General features: G+C 40.0%; 1 protein-coding gene across 4 annotated transcripts in view; it reads right to left on the bottom strand.

Moving 5' to 3' along the window:
• Positions 1-1,928: 1,928 nt before the first annotated feature.
• Positions 1,929-20,075, bottom strand: part of gria1a (glutamate receptor, ionotropic, AMPA 1a) — a 396,095-nt gene continuing 377,948 nt past the window's right edge. For 2 of the 4 annotated variants that reach the window (XM_039775539.1, XM_039775538.1), the window contains exon 16: positions 1,929-2,568. In XM_039775539.1, the coding sequence (XP_039631473.1) occupies positions 2,401-2,568 (168 nt within the window). In that variant the 3' untranslated portion in view covers positions 1,929-2,400. The remainder of the gene's footprint in view (positions 2,569-20,075) is intronic. The other 2 variants (XM_039775541.1, XM_039775540.1) reach the window with 1 other exon arrangement.

Raw genomic sequence — 20,075 nt, 5'->3', positions numbered from 1 at the left:
AGAGTTTAAAGGGTTAATTTGTTACCCGAGGGTTGATGCCTAAGAGATGATTTACAGCAGGATGTGAAATGAGGTACCAAATGAAGACATTTATAAGGGTTTCTTTTTGTTAATTAGTGTATATCCGATCAATGCAATAAAGAATCTTACTATTCCTTCACTGCCTTTGGAATTTGCAAGGTCTCATTATGCGAGTTCACTAAAGGAAATCTAATTATGCAAATTAGGGGCTCCTGCAAGTTCACCTCAGCTACCTTAATACTGGTTCAAACCAGTGAACATGCCAGCTGCAGCTGATGTACAACAGCTATTCGAATATCCAAGCATAATTCTAAGGAGGATTTGATCTGCCGTTATTCTGCCTGACTCTCTAAAGAGACTTTGAGGCTGTACCTGTAACGATTCAGCCAGGGTTCCTTCTCTGGCTGGCGTTCAGAACTTCATTTCATGTCCCTTTTGTCCATTTCTGATTCTTTTGTTTACATTAGCATTGCTTGTGTTTTTCTTTGTTCTTCTGTTTGTCTATGTGCCAATGCCTTTGTTATGTCCCATGTGATTTGTGGGTGGTTCCCTGAGAGGCGGGGCCACCTGTCAATCACCGCCAGAAACTGACTATCTGGCCTATAAATAACGAAGCATCTCCCACAGTCACTGGTGGTTCATTTTGAACGTGCTTGGGAGTTTTGATGAGTTTCTGTGTTTCTACTGTACTTTTTGATTTTTACTATTTATTTATTTTTTGACCTGCCCTGTGTTTGGACCTCGATTTTTGGGACTGTGTTTGCCAAAGCGGAATGACTTCTTATTTAGGGATTGGAAGCTGAAATAAGAACCAAAACAGCATGCCAGAGTCAAAACCAAAGAGACAAAGCAATCTTTCACCCAGCTGAAACACGTGAGACAAGAATCAGAATTGTAAGGCAAAAAAAAAAAATTAGAAAACCAAGAATGAGAATACCGAGAAGCGCGCTTAAACTCGGATACCGAAACGGCACATAAATGACCTTATATTTGGTTACGTTAATGACGTCACATGAATGAGCTCCTGGAGAACTCTGGGATGTTATGGTCGATGCGAAACTCACCATCACGGTATTGTCTGTCGATATTCAAAATGGTGCTGTGATAATACGTTAAAATATTTCATTTTTATCAAGAATTAAGATACAGTGAATAAATATTTGTGTCAACCTCAGAAAAGTCACAAGGAAGTTCTCGAAATTCCTCAGGAAAGCGAATAAAAATGAATAAAGAACCAGTCATAATGGAGATTTTTCTTATTGTCTACGGCATCGGTTCTTAAATTATGGGTCAAGGGTCGCAGCTTTTTGGGTCTCGCAGGGTCGTGACTCAGCCGTCATTCAATGGGAAAGGGTCACTCGTGGTGGGTCACCACGGGCAGTTTAAGCAATCGGCATTGGTCTGCTATGACTGTCGATTTTCCAAGGTGGGGGACTCCGATGCTTTGATTGTTGGAGGCAATTCTTCAAGGGGTACTCCACGCCAGTTAACAAATCTCCAAGGGGGAAATTAACTCCACAAGCTATGACTGTTGGGTAGACCTGCCAATTGTCTGGGCATTAAAAAGGGCAAGATTGGGTCGTGAGAACACTCGACTGTGCTCAATGGCGCCTCACTCTTTGATATAACATTTTTATATATTTATTCTTATTTTGATAAAGCTCTGTGTCTGTCGTTGTTACTAGATGGGTGTGTGAGTTTCCCACTCTAGTGGGCAAGTGTTTTTGGAAGTCTTATGTACTTTCGGACTCCTACGTCACGACAGTACGGGGCTCTCTGCCAAATTTACACCCTGCACCCCCTATCAAGATGCCATCCTGGTTCTTTTTTTTTTTTTTTTGTATTTCCCGGGCTCTTTTTCTTTGTTGATGTATCTAAGGGAATAATGCAAACCAAGTGAGAGCAGATACAGAAAGAATACTTTAGTGGATGACAAGAGAAAATTGTATATATTCATAGCATACCAATCCTTTTCTCCGATGCAAAGAAAACATAAAAGTATATTGAATAAGGCAGACAATGCCATTGAGCACTGATAAAAGAAAAACGAAACAAAACAAACAAAAGAAAAAAAAACAACAAACAAATAAATATTGCACACTGACTTTAAGTAAACAGGTCTATATTACTGGCACAGCCCTAGCTCTCAGACTGGTCCTTTATGTGGCATATCGGAACTGGGCACATAAAGAGAGCAGTATGTCATCGTTATTGCAGCGCAAGATAGTTTTCAAAACAAAGTCAAACTTTTTTTTTTCTTTTTTGTAGAAAAGTAATTTTTTTTTTGTTTAAGTTCTTAGTACTTTAATTATCCTAAGTCCATAGTCCTTTTGGCAGTTGATTTTTCTGGACGCTGTTAACCCAGCTTTATTTGTAATGTCACATTCCAGTTGCACTCAGGCCAATCCCAGCAGCGTGGCTCATGCAGGGCAGTGTCTGCATGGACTTGGGAAAATCGTGGGTGACTATCCTGCCGTTCTCTCCTCCACTGCCAGGTCCACTCATCCGGGTTAATGTTGAACTCCTCATGGCTTCATTGATGGAATGCTGGTGAATAAATGAAAAAGAATTCAAATGAACGCATTGGTTAATTCAACTTTGCCAGTACAGTGAATGATTTTCAACGAGCTTTTGTACCACTTGTTATTTTTTTTTTTTTTTCATATTGATTTTACAATAATGGCATAAGAAATGATGACAAATCTTTTGGGATCATTGCATCTCCTTCTTCTATAACATTTGCTGGGATGTTCTTGTACTTTTCAGGGTCAATTGGTGAAAAAGACTGATGGAGGACTGGATATTTCTTGATTTGTGGAAATGAACTAATGGCAAATAAGCAAAGGAAATTGATTCGGTTCTGAAAGAAAAGTTGAACATGCATATGGACGTGAACCTCTCCTCGGTGAGTGTCAAGAAACACTACCGCGGTGCCTTCGTACCTAAATGATGCCTCACAGGGACTGGCACTGCCCACTTATTTTAAGCCAAGTCAAAATTTCTCTCATTTGTAATTTTTACATGTGTGTTTCAGGGGGTGTTGTTGATGTTTGTTACAACATTTCTTGAACTTCTATTAAAAAGGTAAATTTCGCAGTTTTTAATGCCTGGAAAACATTTCAGGATTAAATCACTTAGAGATCTGTACATAGACAACGTGTTTGCATCCTACACAACAATTACACTCCAAATGGAACTTACCAGCAACACATTTCTTTCACTACCTTCAAATTCGAAACCTTGTTAAACAGAACCTGCCCAATTTTCCTCACTTCCCACCTACCTCTATGCCGGAAAAAATATTGCTCAGTCTCCAGGACTCAGGCAGCATTTCTGCAATATATGAAACTATTTTACAGTCCTTCCCTGTCAAAGATTCAAGAGTACAGTGGGAAAAGGATCTCTCACTCAACATCTCAGAACAGGAGTGGCAAGCAGCCATGTACAGAATTCACTCGAGCTCCATATGCGCAAAGCATACAATTATTTAACTTAAAATTATATATCGAGTGCAACTCTCTCGCTTAAAATTGTCTAAAATGTTTCCAGGGCAATATCCAACCTGCGAACGTTGCAATCGAGCTCCAGCCTCACTAGGCCACATGTTCTGGAAGTGCACCACATTAACACCATTCTGGACCAAAATCTTTAAATGTCTATCAGAGAGCCTTGGGGTCCCAATCCCTCCTAATCGCCTAACAGCTGTGCTTGGTGGGCTCACCGAGGGGCTTAAAGTGGAGAAGGACAAACAAACTGGAATTGCTTTTACTTCACTATTGGCATGGAGACTTGTCTCGCTAAACTGGAAGGATCCTAATTCACCTACTCTAAGTCAGCAGGTAACTGATGTTATCTACTATTTGAAACTGGAAAAACTCAAATTCTCACTTAGAGGATCTGTGCAAAACTTTTTCAAAAGCTGGTAGGATCTGATCAATAACATTTTAGAATAAGCATTTAAATTGAGGAAGCAGGTTATCTTCCCTCTTTTACTCCGTTTATCTTTATTCATTTATTATTATATCTATTCATTTGTCTTTACCAGCATAAATTTTTACTCTGCTGGCCCAGCTCTATTTCTCGGGAGTGTGAGTTGATTTGTTTTGAACCTTGTTTTTGATTTCTTTTTCTTTTTGTAAAACGTGAGTTATGTGTATGGGATGTTATTTGATTTTAATAAATTCAATTAAATAAAAAAAAAAGTAAATTTCCTTCTTGGGACAACTAAAGTATTACTATTATTATTATTATTATAATTATTATTAATACCTTATTTATGCATGTACCACACGCACATTTTTCCCAAAAATTAGCATTAGAAAATCAGGTGCGCGTCATACACGAGGAAATGTAATTCTGTAATGTTTACTTCTTCTTGGGCTCACTCACTTGCACTCTCTCTCTCGCTTGCTTGCATGCTCATGCTCTCTCTCTCTCTCTTTTGCTCATGCTCTCGCGCTCTCTCTCGCTCGCTTGCTCTCTCGCGCTCTCTCTCGCTCGCTTGCTCTCTCTCTCTCTTTCGCTCGCTTGCTCTCTCTCTTTCGCTCGCTTGCTCTCTCTCTCTCTCGCTCGCTTGCTCTCTCTCTCTCTCTCGCTTGCTCATGCTCTCTGTCTCTCTCTCGCTCGCCACCTCATGCTCTCTCTTTTTTGCTCATGCTCTCGCGCTCTCTCTCTCTCTCTCTCTCTCTCTCTCTCTCTCTCTAAATGCTTCCTATACAATCACAACATGTGGCGTACACGGGGCAAAACGATTTTTGCAATTTTCTTTTTAAAAATTAGTGTGCGCGTCTTACACGAGGACGCGTGGTACAAGGGTTAAAACGGTATTATTAAAAACTATTGCAAGAACCAGAAAGTACGAATACAAAAGTTCATTGGGTCCTCTCTGCCCTCCACCGAAGACATCTTTGGTAAAGCATTGGATCCGTGAAGTCTGTAGCATTGTGGCAGATCGCCGCTCCCACCCTTCCCATGGTGCTACTCCCATCTGGTTAAGGGTACTGAATCAGTTCCGGAAGGTTCCGTAATAACAGCTTCTTGTATCCCTCAGAACTCTGGCACCCCCTATTTTCAGATTTGCCTTTAGTAGTGAATTTATATGCGGTACATTTGTTACATTTGTCATTACTGTTAATATTTTATTATTGGTTGTTGTTATTTATTTATCTTATACATAAATGTCTATGCATGAAACTGTGTTTGTGTGCGTCTGTCTGTCCAGCCCAGAAGTGCAAGGCTACAGCAATGAGCTCAATGAGCCAGCAAGGCGGACCCAAGTTAACGAGTCGGAAGAAGAAAGAAGTGCGAGGCTACAACATGAAGCAGAAAGAAAGCAACCCCATCGCCAAAGTGAAACGGCAGACGAAAGACAAACTCACGTAGCCGCTGATAGGCAAGCGAGGTGAGCACATCGGCAAAATGAAACCTCCGAGGAGAGAGGAACTCGCTTAGCCATTGATAGACTAGGAGGGGCGAGCACATCGGCAAAACGAAACCGCAGACTCTGCATCTCAATTTTTTTTTTTCTGACGATTTCAATAGTTTCTAGGGGCCAGGGCTTTTTACAGCACGGGCATGCACAGCTAGTTTATTTATAATGATCTATTTCAAGTTATTACTATCTTTTCACTTACCTATTATTATTTTCCAGTAACGGCGCACTGCTATAACGATAACGTGCAGTGAATACACTTGATTTATAGTTTCCATCCTTTTTCTCTGTACGTTTATCATTCGTTTGCTCAGAGGTTGATGCTCTTGCTGTTTCTTGAGCAGCTCTTCTTTATTTCACCCTAGCGGCCCGCTCCTTCTCTTCTTTCATCGGCATCGTTTCACGTTATAACTGATTAAGCCAGTGTTTGTGTTGCAATTACTTAGTACGTTTTTCTTAATTTTTCGCCTAAGCTGGCACTTAAGTCTTCAATCTGCCTCAAGAATGATTTAAGATATGAAGAGGTAGAGGGAAGTGACGGTGAAGGTGGTAGGGATGAGAACGGTGCCTATACGCATGCGCCACCCTGCTGGCCACTGCCGTGCGTTGATTCTACATAGAAATAAAATAAAAATAAAAAGAGAAATATCCTTGGAGGTCAATCATCCACCGAAAGCGGATAGTAGACGTCTCATTTGTAACAATTTTCAGGTAAAAACGGTTTGCAAGCTACAGGTGATTTGACAAACGGACAGCCACAGTAGCGTATTATACATAAAGACTAGTAACGGCGGACTGCTATAACGATAATGTGCAGTGAATCCACTTGACTTGAGCGTCCATAGTTTTCCTCCTTTATCTCTGTACGTTTATCATTCGTTTGCTCAGAGGTTGACGCGCTTGCTGCTTCCTGAGCGGCTCTTCTTTTCTCCACCCTAGTGTCCCGCTTTTTCCCTTCCGTCGGCATCTTTTCACATTAAGACTGATTAAGTTAAGTAAGTACGTTTTTCTTAATTTTTCACTTAAGTGTTCAATCTGCCTCAAGAATGATTTAAGATATGAAGAGGTAGGGAAAGTGACGGCGAAGGTGGTAGGGCTGAGAATGGCGCCCATACGCATGTGCCACACCGCCGCCCTGCTGGCCGCTGCTGAGAGTTCATTCTACAATAAAATAAAATAAAAAGAGGAATAACCTTGGAGGTCAATCATCACCCCGAAAGCAGATAGTAGACGTGACGTAGTGTACTTGTACCAAATTTCAGGTTTATTAGTCAAACGGTTTGCGAGCTACAGGTGATTTAAAATCCTGGACAGACAAACAGAGAGCCACGGTAGCGTATTATATATAAAGATTTATTTATTTATAGAATTGTATATCTTGTCACTTCTCCTACATTTGTTACTCGTCCTCATACAAGGACTGAGAGATTTCACTTTTAGATTTTTAATGAATTTGCAAACCTTTCTGAAAACACATTTTCACTTTAAATGCAAATTGATAGTTTAAAATGGCAAATTTATCAACTTAATGTAAAATCCACAACACAATAAAGTGGGCATAAAGTGAAGGGGGCCTGAATGTGCACTGAATTCACTGAAAAGCCCACAAAGAAGCTGACCAGACCAGAATGTGAGTGCAGCTTCTCTGGGAGAAGAATGTTAAGCACTGGATCATCATGTCACGCTCTTTACAACTTATCCATTCACATTTACATTAATTTGCTTGACAGACTCGTTTATCCAAAACGATTCACAGAATCGGCAAACATAATCGAGCAACAATACATCAAAAAATTATGGACGCGCTTCCTAATTTTTTAGGAGTTTTGGACCCAAAATAGTTTTGTGGCATTCTGGTGTGCGTAACGACTTTAAACATTAAGTTAGAAAGTAGACGGAGCTGGGAATTCTACCATTTAATTTGAATAAATGATGAAATCGGCAGCAATGCGTGTTAAACCATAAAAAGAAAACGGTAGAGAAATTAATACACCAATAATGAATGCCAAAATACGCGGGTGTTTCTTATGCTTGGATTTAAAATTTAATGTGAAAAGACCATTTATTTAAACCATCGTTTCGCCTCAGTAATTCATTCGCAAGTTTTTATACATTGTAATACATTATGAGAAATGGAAAGCAGTGGGGCTGCATTATTATTTAAATATGCATAATTATTTAAAATATGAAGAGTGTAGTAGAAATGTAACCTTTAAATAAGAGAATTTAAGGGAACCAGCAGAAGTTTGTATGAAACTATTAGTAAAGCGGCCAAGCAATTTCTTCCGAAGTCACAGTCTACTGTGGACACTAGAGGGCGCTGCAGCTCCTCAGACCCAGAGCACAAATGCAGTCACACAGTCAAGGCTGCAATAAACGCATCCATTAAATTTCATTTAATCCTACAAATCCTCCTATCCTCCTTTCACCATAATATCTCCTCCATTAACGTTTGTCCACCACCTCCCGACTCTGCTCACCTATTCTGTTTCTCTTCTCGGTACTCAAATGTGGCACTTGGTGCCACGGCCCACCTGCCAAGTTGTTTTGCCATCCCTGATGGAGGATCGCAGGAATTGTGGGAAAGAGGGGTCCTTTTATCGGATTAGCGCTATTTCAGCTGTGGAATGGCCAAATGGTGGAGGCAGCTTGATGGATGAGGTCTCCAGGACTGTAAACAAATTCAAATCATATTATGGGATATCATCTACTGTTAAATTCTACTCCGTACTTCTAAAATTTTTATACTGTATTGAGTATTTGTTCTGTTGTGTGTATTGTATTGTATTGACCCTCTTCTTTTTGACACCCACTGCATGCCCAACCTACCTGGAAAGGGGTCTGCCTTTCCCAAGGTTTTTTCCATTTTTTCCCAACTGGGACTTTTTTCTTTTCTTCTTAGAGAGTCAAGGCTGGAGGCCTGTTATTGAAGCTGTACCTGTGGCACTTCTTGTGTGATTTTGGGCTATACAAAAAATAAGTTGTATTGTATTGTATTGTATGAGGCCCGGTGGCTCCTTTTTATTCCCGGACCTGGGAATACTTCCAGTTTCAAATAACAACAGCCTGGAAGCACTTTCAGGGTCAGGTGGAACCTCCTTCCAGATGTGCACTTTTCTTACAGCTGGGCAGAACCCACACACCCCGATCGGGAGGCCCACCAAGACTACATCTCCCAAGGTGCACCGCGGGAGCAGAAATGGGAGCTCCAACCCAGGGAAGCTGCCACCTAGTGTTATTAAGGATTAAATAACCCCCAGAGACAGTCCTTCCAACGGGGGCCTCCTATTTGGATAAGGAACCTCCTTCCCTCTTGGTCGGGATGCCCACCCATCCATCCTGGCACTTACACTACTTACAGCCACGTGTGTCATTTAATGAGGTGTGTGTAATTTAAGAAATATTTAAAAATCGGAGTCTTGTTTCAAAAAGACAAATGAAATGCCCTGGGATTCAACGCTGAACACCAATAAGACATGGAAGCTTTCAAGAGTGTGAAGACTTAATATGGGGGCTGCAATCCTTTGAGAATATCTAAAAAAAATTGGCAGGTTGAGTAGAAACCCAAAAGTCACTGTGAGTTCTTTCGGAGAAAAGTGGCATAAAAAGAAATAAAACATAAGATTTGATTTTTGGAAAGTCGTCATTATTATTAAAAATTACAGGTACTCTCATTAAGATTGTTTAGAATGAAATTCTTTTTAGTAAATAACTCAGCCCACCCTAGGTCCCTGCCTCTGTCCCCATCACAAACCAAGACCACGATAATGGATTATCTTCTTCTTCTTCTTTCGGCTGCTCCCGTTAGGGGTCACCACAGCGGATCATCTTCCTCCATATCTTCCAGTCCTGGACATCTTGCTCTGTTACACCCATCACCTTCATGTCCCCTCTCACCACATCCATAAACCTTCTCTTAGGCCTTCCTCTTCTCCTCTTCCCTGGCAGCTCTATCCTTAGCACCCTTCTCCCAATATCCCCCTCATCTCTCCTCTGCACATGTCCAAACCAACACAATCTCGCCTCTCTGACTTTGTCTCCCAACCGTCCAACCTGAGCTGACCCTCTAATGTCCTCATTCCTAATCCTGTCCATCCTCGTCACACCCAATGCAAATCTTAGCATCTTTAACTCTGCCACCTCCAGCTCTGTCTCTTGTGCCACCGTCTCCAGCACATATAACATAGCTGGTCTCACTACCGTCCTGTAGACCTTCCCTGTCACTCTTGCTGATACCCTTCTGTCACAAATCACTCCTGACACTCTTCTCCACTCACTCCATTCTGCCTTCACTCTCTTCTTTACTTCTCTTCCACAATCCCCGTTACTCTGTACTGTTGATCCCAAGTATTTAAACTCATCCACCTTCACCAACTCTACTCCCTCATCCTCACCATCCACTGACCTCCCTCTCATTTACACACATGTATTCTGTCTTGGTGGTCCTACTGACCATCGTTTTTCTTCTCTCCTCTCATATCTCCACTTCTCCAGGTTCTCATCAACCTGCTCCCTACTATCGCTACACATCACAATGTCATCAGCAAACATCACAGTCCACGGGGACTCCTGTCTAATCTCGTCTGTCAACCTGTCCATCACCACTGCAAATAAGAAAGGGCTCAGAGCCGATCCCTGATGTAATCCCACTTCCACCTTGAATGCATCCACCGTGACGGCAAATAAATATTTCATCAAAATTTAAAAATAAGCAATTAACAAGGTTGGTCATTTTATGCGTTGAATTGAAAAATGTAAGAATTGTGGGGCATTGCCAATTGAAAAGCCATGAAATCCTTTCCTCAAATGTTTATTTTTCCTACATATCTTCTCATTCAGCCACCCACGTCCACCGTGACCTTTGGATGCGAGTTTAAACATCCGGCCTTGAGAATTTCTACCAAAACTAAAGGTCAGGCTTTATTATTATAGTAGTATTATCATAGATTTCCACTGAGATTTTCATTTCTTATTTAGTTTTTACTTTAATTATTTACTAGCAGAAGTACTCGGTGCTGCCCGGTGTCATGCATGCGCATCGGTGGATAACCTTGTTTGAGGTACATAATACCACTCCGGGGTGAGAGGGGGCACCGTGTCCTCTCCCATTCCCTCCATTGTGCTGAGAAGACGCCCAGTGAGGGCAGCTGACTCCGCCCTTTCCAGTCTCCCACCTATAAATCACGCGGTCGCCCAGTGGAAAGGAGGTTTGGCATCATCAGTAATAGATTGGATTGGAAATCGTCTTTGTCTGGGGCGCACTCTTGACTTCTATAAATCTTCACGTACATCGGCATCACAGTAGGATAAAACTTTTCAAACCTCTGTTCACAGGGGATTTCATTTCATTAACTAAGCCACCATCATCGGCAGCTGTGAAGCTGGACTGTGTCGTGAGTGTTGATCATTTGTTTTGTGGGATTTCTTTTGCACCTTTAATATTAATCCTTTTTGCCATTTACTACCATAAATATACACAAATTTTCTATAATAATTTTAACTTTAGTAAAAAAATGACAGTTAAGTAAAGAACTGCTTTGTCGAGCGGATGCCACTCATCTTTGTCTCGGGTGCCAGCCTCACACATGTGATTTGTGTATGCAGCGATTGTCCATCTTATGTTTCTTTCAACGTTTTGCAGTAAACTCAGAATATATAGAAATCATCGGCCCAAAAGGTATTCGCAGATTTTTGTATTTGTGATGGTCTTGTGTTCCTGACCCCCATGAATCGTAAGGGATGATTGGATATTATTATGACTATTAGATGTTTCTGATTTTGTGAATTTCACCTTGGGATTAATAAAGTATCTATCTATCTATCTATCTATCTATCTATCTATCTATCTATCTATCTATCTATCTATCTATCTATCATATAGTGCCATTCTATCTATCTATCTTTCTATCTATCTATCTATCTATCTATCTGTCTGTCTATCTATTTTCATTTGTGTAACCAGTTCATTCAAGCTCAGCATTTCTTTTCATGTTTTTCATTAGCTCTATGTAGCCCCCTTAAAGAAGTCCACAGATGTGAAAATACATGGAAAGCACAACCTGAACTGGATATGCGTAAGTGCCGGAACCCTCTGATGAATTAAAGTGAAGAACGAGGAAGCACCTTCATTCTCTGTGACACAAATGGTTTCCCCTTTCGAAATTCAAGCACCACTATCTACAACTATCGTTGGGGTACTGTGAGATTTAAGTGCCGCAATTGTAGTGCAAAGGAGTGGGAGGCGTCAGTCCCCCCCTTATGGTTTCCAACAGCATGACATGGTGACGGAGAGCAACTGGGGCGGAACAGAAAACCAAGATGAGAGCTGGTACGCATCTAAGCATGGCTGCCATCAACAGCAAAAGTACAGTTGGGTAACCATTGAGCTCTCCTTCTTCAATGAGCTTTGCCGAAATTTCTCTTTCCATTTCACAACGTGATTACATCTCTTTTATCCTGTCCAGGACACCTCCCTCCATTTTAGTCATCCATCCACCTTATTGGTTAGTGGTGTAGCCTGTCAATCGTTTCTGCTCTGTCCTTTGGTTGCATAAAACATGTTCTCAGTGCACGAGAGCACGTGAATTAGAAAAAATGAACAAATATCGACAAAGAAAAACTTTATCAACAAATTAAAAAACACACGTTTGCTAACTTTCTTTTTTCTATAATGTCGATCATCAACAAATCAATCAATTAAATCCATCAAAACATTTCTGAGATTTTGGGGGTACTTAGGTTTTCTATTTGATATATCAAAATGTCTTTTTTTTCACAGATACTTACTGACCTGGATATATTAGCCTGCCAAATTGGAGCTTTTTAACTAAATGGGAAATAGTGAGTGAGTGAGTGAGGCAACTTTCCATTATATCTTCCGTATAACACAAAGGTGTACATTTGTGACCATTGCCTCAGAACAATCTGATTGGTCAGTTTAGCTTAGCTGTGATTGGTCATTTTGGCTTTGGTGATGCAATTGAAGGAGGAAGACTTGCGTGTTAGGCACATGATAGATAGATAGATAGATAGATAGATAGATAGATAGATAGATAGATATGAAAGGCATTATATCAAGGGTGTCAAACTCCAGGCCTTGTGGGCCGCAGTGGCTACAGGTTTTCATTCTAACCCTTTTCCTAATCAGTGATCAGTTTTCACTACTAATTAACTTCTTTTCCCTTCATTTTAATAGCCACATTTTCAAAGATTGAGTCCACTGATTTGATTCTTTTCTTCATTAAATTAAAGCCAAACAGAAATGTGAGCTGACAGATGACCAGCTAAACTGGGGCTTCAAACTCCAACCAGTTTCTTAATGAGTAGCCAGTTCTTGCCGTTAATTAAACCCGATATTTAATTCCACAGCTTGTTGCTGCTCTCATTCTGCCACAGTAGACAAAACGTTTGATTTTCTGTTTTTCTCAAAGAACATTGTCAAAATGTTTTGGTAACCTGAGAGATCAACCTTATTGAGACCTTCACCTTTTCTTTATTTTCAGATATTGTGTGATGGGCACAGGTAAGCTGGTCATGTAGCAGCTTGTTTTGTGTCTAATTATTGTTTGGCTGCTAATTAAGGAAAAAGAAACAACTAAGTGGCCTGAGTCAGGTGGACTAAAATAAAGGCAAAAAAAAGTTAATTAGCAGCAAAAAATGGTCACTAATTAAGAAGAGAGTTAGAATGAAAATCTGCAGCCACTGCAGCCCTCCAGGATCGGAGTTTAAGACCCCAGCACTATACAATAAATAGATAGATAGATGAATGTATGATGAAAGACGCTATGTGATAGATAGATAGATAGATAGATAGATAGATAGATAGATAGATAGATAGATAGATAGATAGATATGAAAGGCACTATATGATTGAAAGATTGATATTTTCATAATCTTGCCATCAAATAATATTGAGTGTAGATTAATGGGTCAAAGTGGCAGATTTCTCCATTTGAAAAGAATTCTACAACCCAATAATGTGTGCAGAAAGTGTACGGTCAGAATGCTCTCTAAATCCACTGTATGTCACTTTCTCAATTATAATTTGTTTCTGAAGGGTAATTAAATGCTGGGCAAAAGTTGGCATTCTTATTTTCTTAGTACAAAGCTCAAATATGATCAAAATTAAGATTTTATTTTAAAAATGTTCAGCATTTATCTTGAACCAGAGACACAAGTTGACAGAAATAACACCAATTCATAATGGAAACACAGAAAAATGTATACACTCAGGTATTGGATTTGGCCTTCTTTTCTACATTTTTACAGACATGCATGTCTTTTGCTTGCTGTTATGTAAATTAGGAATACTTTATTATTGTTTCTTTCTTTTTGCTGTATTCCTGTGTGCTTTGTAAAACACTAGCTCTGCAAGATGTTGTATAAAATAATGATGGACTGATAAAACAGTAGAACAAGAAAAAAAAAATGAATATCAAAGGTCCTGGCACTGCACACCAAAAATTTATGATTTAATTCTTAAGCAAGGAAATACTGTTCTAATAATGTTATCTGTTTCTTGTATTTTCTTGTAATCAAATGATTAGCCTCTCACGCACGCAATGCAAATCACCCATAGACCTCTGATGCCTCTCACCTCAAGCTGTTTCTTAATACATATGCAGCATATTGCCGATTGTTGGCCATCATTGTCATCCATTTCTAATGCAAAGTTCACTCTCTTTAACACTAGAATTACCAGAGCCTACGAAAAAACTCCCACCTTATCCGTCCCACCTTAAATCGCTTCTTAAAATCATTCTCACCTCTCCGCCAGCGTCTTTTGTCATCTAAATGTGCTGATAAAAATCAGGCTGCAAGCAGCCGGCTATTCCATCACCCCACCGACTTAGAACATGCAGAAACTTCTCCCAGCTCATGCCTTGATTGATTTTCTGGGAGTGAAGTGGAGTTTTGGAGTGGAAATAATAGATCGTTTTTTGGAACACACGCATTTCATGTCTGTTCCGTTTCTACAGTAATCTGTGTAAAAACATTGTTAAAACAGAAACGTTGTTTATATTCTAGTAGTAGGTGACAAAATGTAGGCAGAAACTATATAGTGTATGAAGCCTGAAGTATCCAAGAAATACTTTCACAGAAGGTACAAATCTAACACAACAATTGCGCTTTTATTCAAAAATATAACTGCAGAAACAAAAAGCCACCTTAACATGCGACATTGACAGCCAGTTTTTATGACTGCCTCCGTGGCGCAATAGAATCATGCTCAAAAAATACATGTGTAATGCCACAAAAAGTGCATGCAGACATGTCCATGCCAAATAAATAACATTCGACGTTTTGATGAAATCATTTTATGACGCGATTTACCTTTATTTATTTACTTACTTCCTAAAGCCTAAAGTCAAAAGTAGTGTGCAGAGGGCATGCTCAAAAATGTGTGTAATGCCACGAAAAGCGCCTGCTGACACTTTAGTATGCAAGCAATGGTATGTGCAGTCTTGCTCCGATGTACAGTAGAAGGGAGCTGCGTTTACCTCTGTTACAGCGCGTCTATGTGAAAACAGCAGTGTCCGATGCAGGGGTGGGGTGTGTTTGGGCTCGTGAATGCGGCTGAGATAATAAAACTGACTAAAAAAAAAACAAAGCTAACCTTTACAAGTATCATAAATTACACCGGCTGTTACGGACTGAAATCAAATGTATGTTTTTATTCTAAAATAGTAAGACTAAGAGCTGCTTACTTCTCAAAACGGAGTGGTGCTGAATCGAACTCGCAACCTTTTGATTCCCAGTTATATTTTTGAATAAAAACGCAATTGTTGTGTTAGATTTGTACCTTCTGTGAAAGTATTTCTTGGATACTTCAGGCTTCATACATTATATAGTTCCTGCCTACATTTTGTCATCTACTACTAGAATATAAACAACATTTCTGTTTTAACAATGTGTTTACACAGATTACTGTAGAAACTGAACAGACATGAAATGCGTGTGTTCCAAACAACGATCTATTATTTCCACTCTAAAACTCCACTTCACTCCCAGAAAATCAATCAAGGCATGAGCTGGGAGAAGTTTGTGCACGTTCTAAGTCGGTGGCGGGATGGAATAGCCGGCTGCTTGCAGCCTGATTTTATCAGCACATTTAGATGACAAAAGACGCTGGCGGAGAGGTGCGAACAGATTTAAGAAGCGATTTAAGGTGGGTCGGATTTCCGAGTTTTTTCGTAGGCTCTGGTAATTCTAGTGTTAAAGCATAACTTTCAGATATTACTTAAACATGGAATGAGTGATCAAGCGATGAAGTAGACAGTAGGGACTTCAAAATTTGACTTGATGTTATTTTGTTGGAGTTAAGTGGATAAGACTGGTGAGCTTTGTTGGGCTTGTTCTCATCAGGATTGTTCTAATGTTCTAACATAAATAAATATTAACATACCAGTGCAACACTTTTTTGAATGAAAGCCCATTTTCATAGTAGTCAACAGGAAAATGTTTCTTGGACCAAAATAACTAATTTCCCCTAGGTTTGACCCCCTAAACATGAATACAACAATGACAGTTGATCTAGTTTTTGAGATTCAGAGAACATCTTCTGAGAGGAGACAGGGCTTCTCCTACTAATGATAAAGTCTGAGTGAGTGAAAAGTAAAGGAGGGGATTTTCATTGGACCACAGATACGACAACTTCTCAAGGACAATCACCATGGTTAACAATAGAATAACCAGAGCCTACGAAAAATCTCATAGATCCGTCCCACCTTAAATCGCTTCTTAAAACTGTTCACAGCTCTCCACCAGTGTCTTTTGTCTTCTAAATGTGCTGATAAAGACAAGCTGCAAGCAGCCGGCTATTCCATCACCCACCGACTTAGAACGTGCACAAACTTCTCCCAGCTCATGCCTTGATTGATTTTCTGGGAGTGAAGTGGAGTTTTAGAGTGGAAATAATAGATCGTTGTTTGGAACACAAGCATTTCATGTCTGTTCCGTTTCTACAGTAATCTGTGTCAACACATTGTTAAAACAGAAACGTTTTTTCATATTCTAGTAGTAAATGACAAAATGTAGGCATAAACTATATAATGCATGAAGCCTGAAGTCCAAATATCAAAGAAAGCTCAAAAAATACATGTGTAATGCCACAAAAAGTGCATGCAGACACTTCATTTCGCTAGCATTGGTAAAAAAATGTATCGTGATACACTGCAGAGCTATAGCGCATCTTTATGTGAAAACAGCAGTGTCAGAAATTAGCATAAGGAAGGATCCTGAACGCGACAGAGAGAATGAAAAGTGAAAAAAACAAACCAAAGCTAACCTTTACAAGTATCATAAATTACACCAGCTGTTGCAGACTGAAATCAAATGTATGTTTTTATTCCAAAGTAGTAAGAATACGAGCAGTTTACTTTTTAAAACGTAGTCGTTAGGGATCAAACTCGTGATCTTCTTATTACCAGTCAGCAGCTGATATATTAAAGCCACGACGCAAGTTGTAGTTAATTTGTGTCAGTATGGCCTGCTAAGGCGACTTTTTTTCTGCCGTTACACTTTAGAATCAAAGCACATTTGTTCTGTTATATTTGTACCTTTTGTGAAAGTGTTTCTTTGATATTTGGACTTCAAGCTTCATACATTATATAGTTTATGCCTACATTTTGTCATTTACTGCTAGAATATGAAAAACGTTTCTGTTTTAACAGTGTTTACACATATTACTGTAGAAACGGAACACACATGAAATGTGTGTGTTCCAAACAATGATCTATTATTTCCACTCTAAAACTCCACTTCACTCCCAGAAAATCAATCAAGGCATGAGCTGGGAGAAATTTGTGCACGTTCTAAGTCGGTGGCGGGATGGAATAGCCGGCTGCTTGCAGCCTGAGTTTATCAGGACATTTAGAGGACAAAAGACGCTGGCGGAGAGGTGCGAACAGATTTAAGAAGCGATTTAAGGTGGGATGGATCTACAAGTTTTTTCATAGGCTCTGGTAATTCCAGTGTTAAGGTAAAGTGTGTGTGGGACTCTTTTTTAAATAGGTTTGTGTAAATTTCCTGGGACAGAAGAGAGCTCTGAAGTATATGGACGTTAGTGACATTGACATTGCTGTCATCCTATCACATGCCGGGCTATGGCATGTCCTTGAAAATTTACTTTCTTCACTTCCATGTCTTTCCTCTAAACTGTGGTGCAGTGAGTGATGAGCATGGGGGACGTTTCTACCAACAAAATCGTAGCAATGGAATGGAGATACCAAGAGGCACGTACAAGTACTGCAATTCCTCTGAGGTTGGCAGCAAGTGCCAAGTGAAAAAGAAGAGAACATTGTAGGCCTGAATGAGAACTTTGATAGAGTTATGAAACCATTATTTAAGAAAATGACAAACCTACATACTGTATATTTTATGTGTAAGGATTCCCTGAATTTTTATGTTGAGCCATAGCTAGAAATGCAAATAAATATTTGTAGAAGTTTTCTTTGTATTTTATGCATATGAATCTATTAACACTTAAAGTCTTATTCAGATAGAATTAATTTTACACTAGGAGGTAAGGTAAAGGAATTCTTACCAGAGGATCTCTGTAATTTTAGTCCTGTCTGAATTGCTTTTTATGGACAGTATATTAATATTTCAGTAAAAACATTCAGGTTAAAGAGCTCACGTGAATCGACATGGCAGTCAAATTCCGTCATTTGAGTAAATTTGGACAAGACTGCAATTTCAGAGATCCTCCTTACTTTAGCCAGGGCCTGAAGTGAAACAAAAAAGAAAAGCTGGTACGTCTTGTTGTGGATGTTGAATAACAAGAATGGTGTACCTATTCCCTAGGAGTCCTGAAAGCACACTGATACAAAAATAAGCATTAGAAACCCAGGGGTTTCCATCTTAGAGGTGCAACTGGACATTGTAAAGGACAGCTAGATAGAACCAGCTGGTGGGTTTCACATTCACATGAAAGTGGATGGACAAGGAGAGAATGGCTATCAGAGCTGCACATTCCCCTAAGCTTCCAGGTGGCAGCATCTTAGTTCTGTCCATACCAGTAGGGTAACCTGTGTATTATAGTCTCAAAGCACAACCCTGCTGGATGCCAGGGGTGTTGCCAGGGGGAGCTGCTCAGAATAAGTGTCTCTATCTAGACTAGGTTCTGCCCAACCCAGAAGAAGTACCTGAGTGAGCATTTGCACCTCCTGAAGTGCACCCTGAATCCATCATAAAAGCAGCCACCCCTCTTCACTTGGATGGTTCTTTGGAGTCATTGGACAAGCCTGAACAGGAATGGAGTGGAAAAGAAAGGAAGTAAAAGGAGGAAGAAATGAAAAATTAAAGAGATGGAAAAACGTTTGCTGATTTGTACAGACCTGAGTGCAAGGAAAAGCCTGTGGCAGGTATTTGTGGAAAAATTAATCATTCCATTAACACTGGAGCTGTTGTTAGAAGTGGTGTCCCGATGGGCACACTTAGCGTAGTCAGCAGGATTTCCCAACCGTCTCTTTGGTGGGAATGTGTTATAACAGTGGCTAACCTCCCGGGCTCACAAGCTTAGTATACAGGGCAGTATGTGAGGGCATACTCCATGAAAATGGGCAAGAACTTATACAGAGCTTAGTATACAGATGTGAGGGCATACTCTGTGAAAATGGGTAAAAACTTGTATTATTCTGTCCTCTGGTTACAACATATTATTTGTATGAATAAAGGTTGCTAATGTGATCTGAATCGCTGATACACCATTACTCATTAGGCATTAAAGGAGCCACTCCTCTTCACTTGGGGGTTCGCTTGGAGCCAGTGGAGAAGCCTAAAGAGGAATGGAGTGGAAAAGAAGTGAAGCAAAATGAGAATAGAATGAAAGAAAGATAAAAGAGAAGGAAAGAGGTTGTTGTTTGGTAAGATTTGAGCGTGAGTGAAAGCCCATGGCAGTTATTTGTGGAAAAATAAACTGTGCTATTAAGACTGGAACTGTTGTTGGAAGTGGTGCCCCAATTGGCACACTTGGCTTAGTCAGCAGGATTACTTCGTTATAATATTCGTTGTGGCTAACCTCTTAGATCCAGGAGCTTGGTATACAGACGTGAAGGCATACTCTGAGAAAATGGACGAGAACCCATACAGAACTTAGTATACAGACATGAAGGTATACTCCAAGAAAATGGGCAAGAACTCTATCTGTGGAAACATGAACCATTCTATTAACACTGGAACTGTACTGGAAGTGGTGCCCCAATTGGCACACTTGGCACAGTTGGCAGGATTTCTGTGTTATAATATTCATTGTGGCTAACCTCTTAGATCCCGGAGCCTGGTATACAGACGAGAAAGCATACTCTCAGACAATGGGCATGAACTTGTACATGGCTTAGTATACAAACATGAAGGTATAATCTGAGAAAATGGTCAAGAACTCTATCTGTGGAAACATAAACCATTCTATTAACACTGGAATTGGTGTTGGAAGTGCTGTGCCAATGGACGCACTTGGCGCAATCGGCAGGATTTCCAGACCTTCTGTTTGGTGGGAACATAGTTTACAGACATGAAGGTATATTCCAAGAAAATGGGCAAGAACTCTATTTGTGGAAACATAAACCATTCTATTAACACTGGAACTGGTGTTGGAAGTGGTGCCCCAATTGGCACACTTGGC

Source organism: Polypterus senegalus, chromosome 13 (assembly GCF_016835505.1).
Source record: "Polypterus senegalus isolate Bchr_013 chromosome 13, ASM1683550v1, whole genome shotgun sequence".
NCBI classification, from domain to species: domain Eukaryota; kingdom Metazoa; phylum Chordata; class Cladistia; order Polypteriformes; family Polypteridae; genus Polypterus; species Polypterus senegalus.
This window is presented reverse-complemented; position numbering and strand designations above follow the sequence as displayed.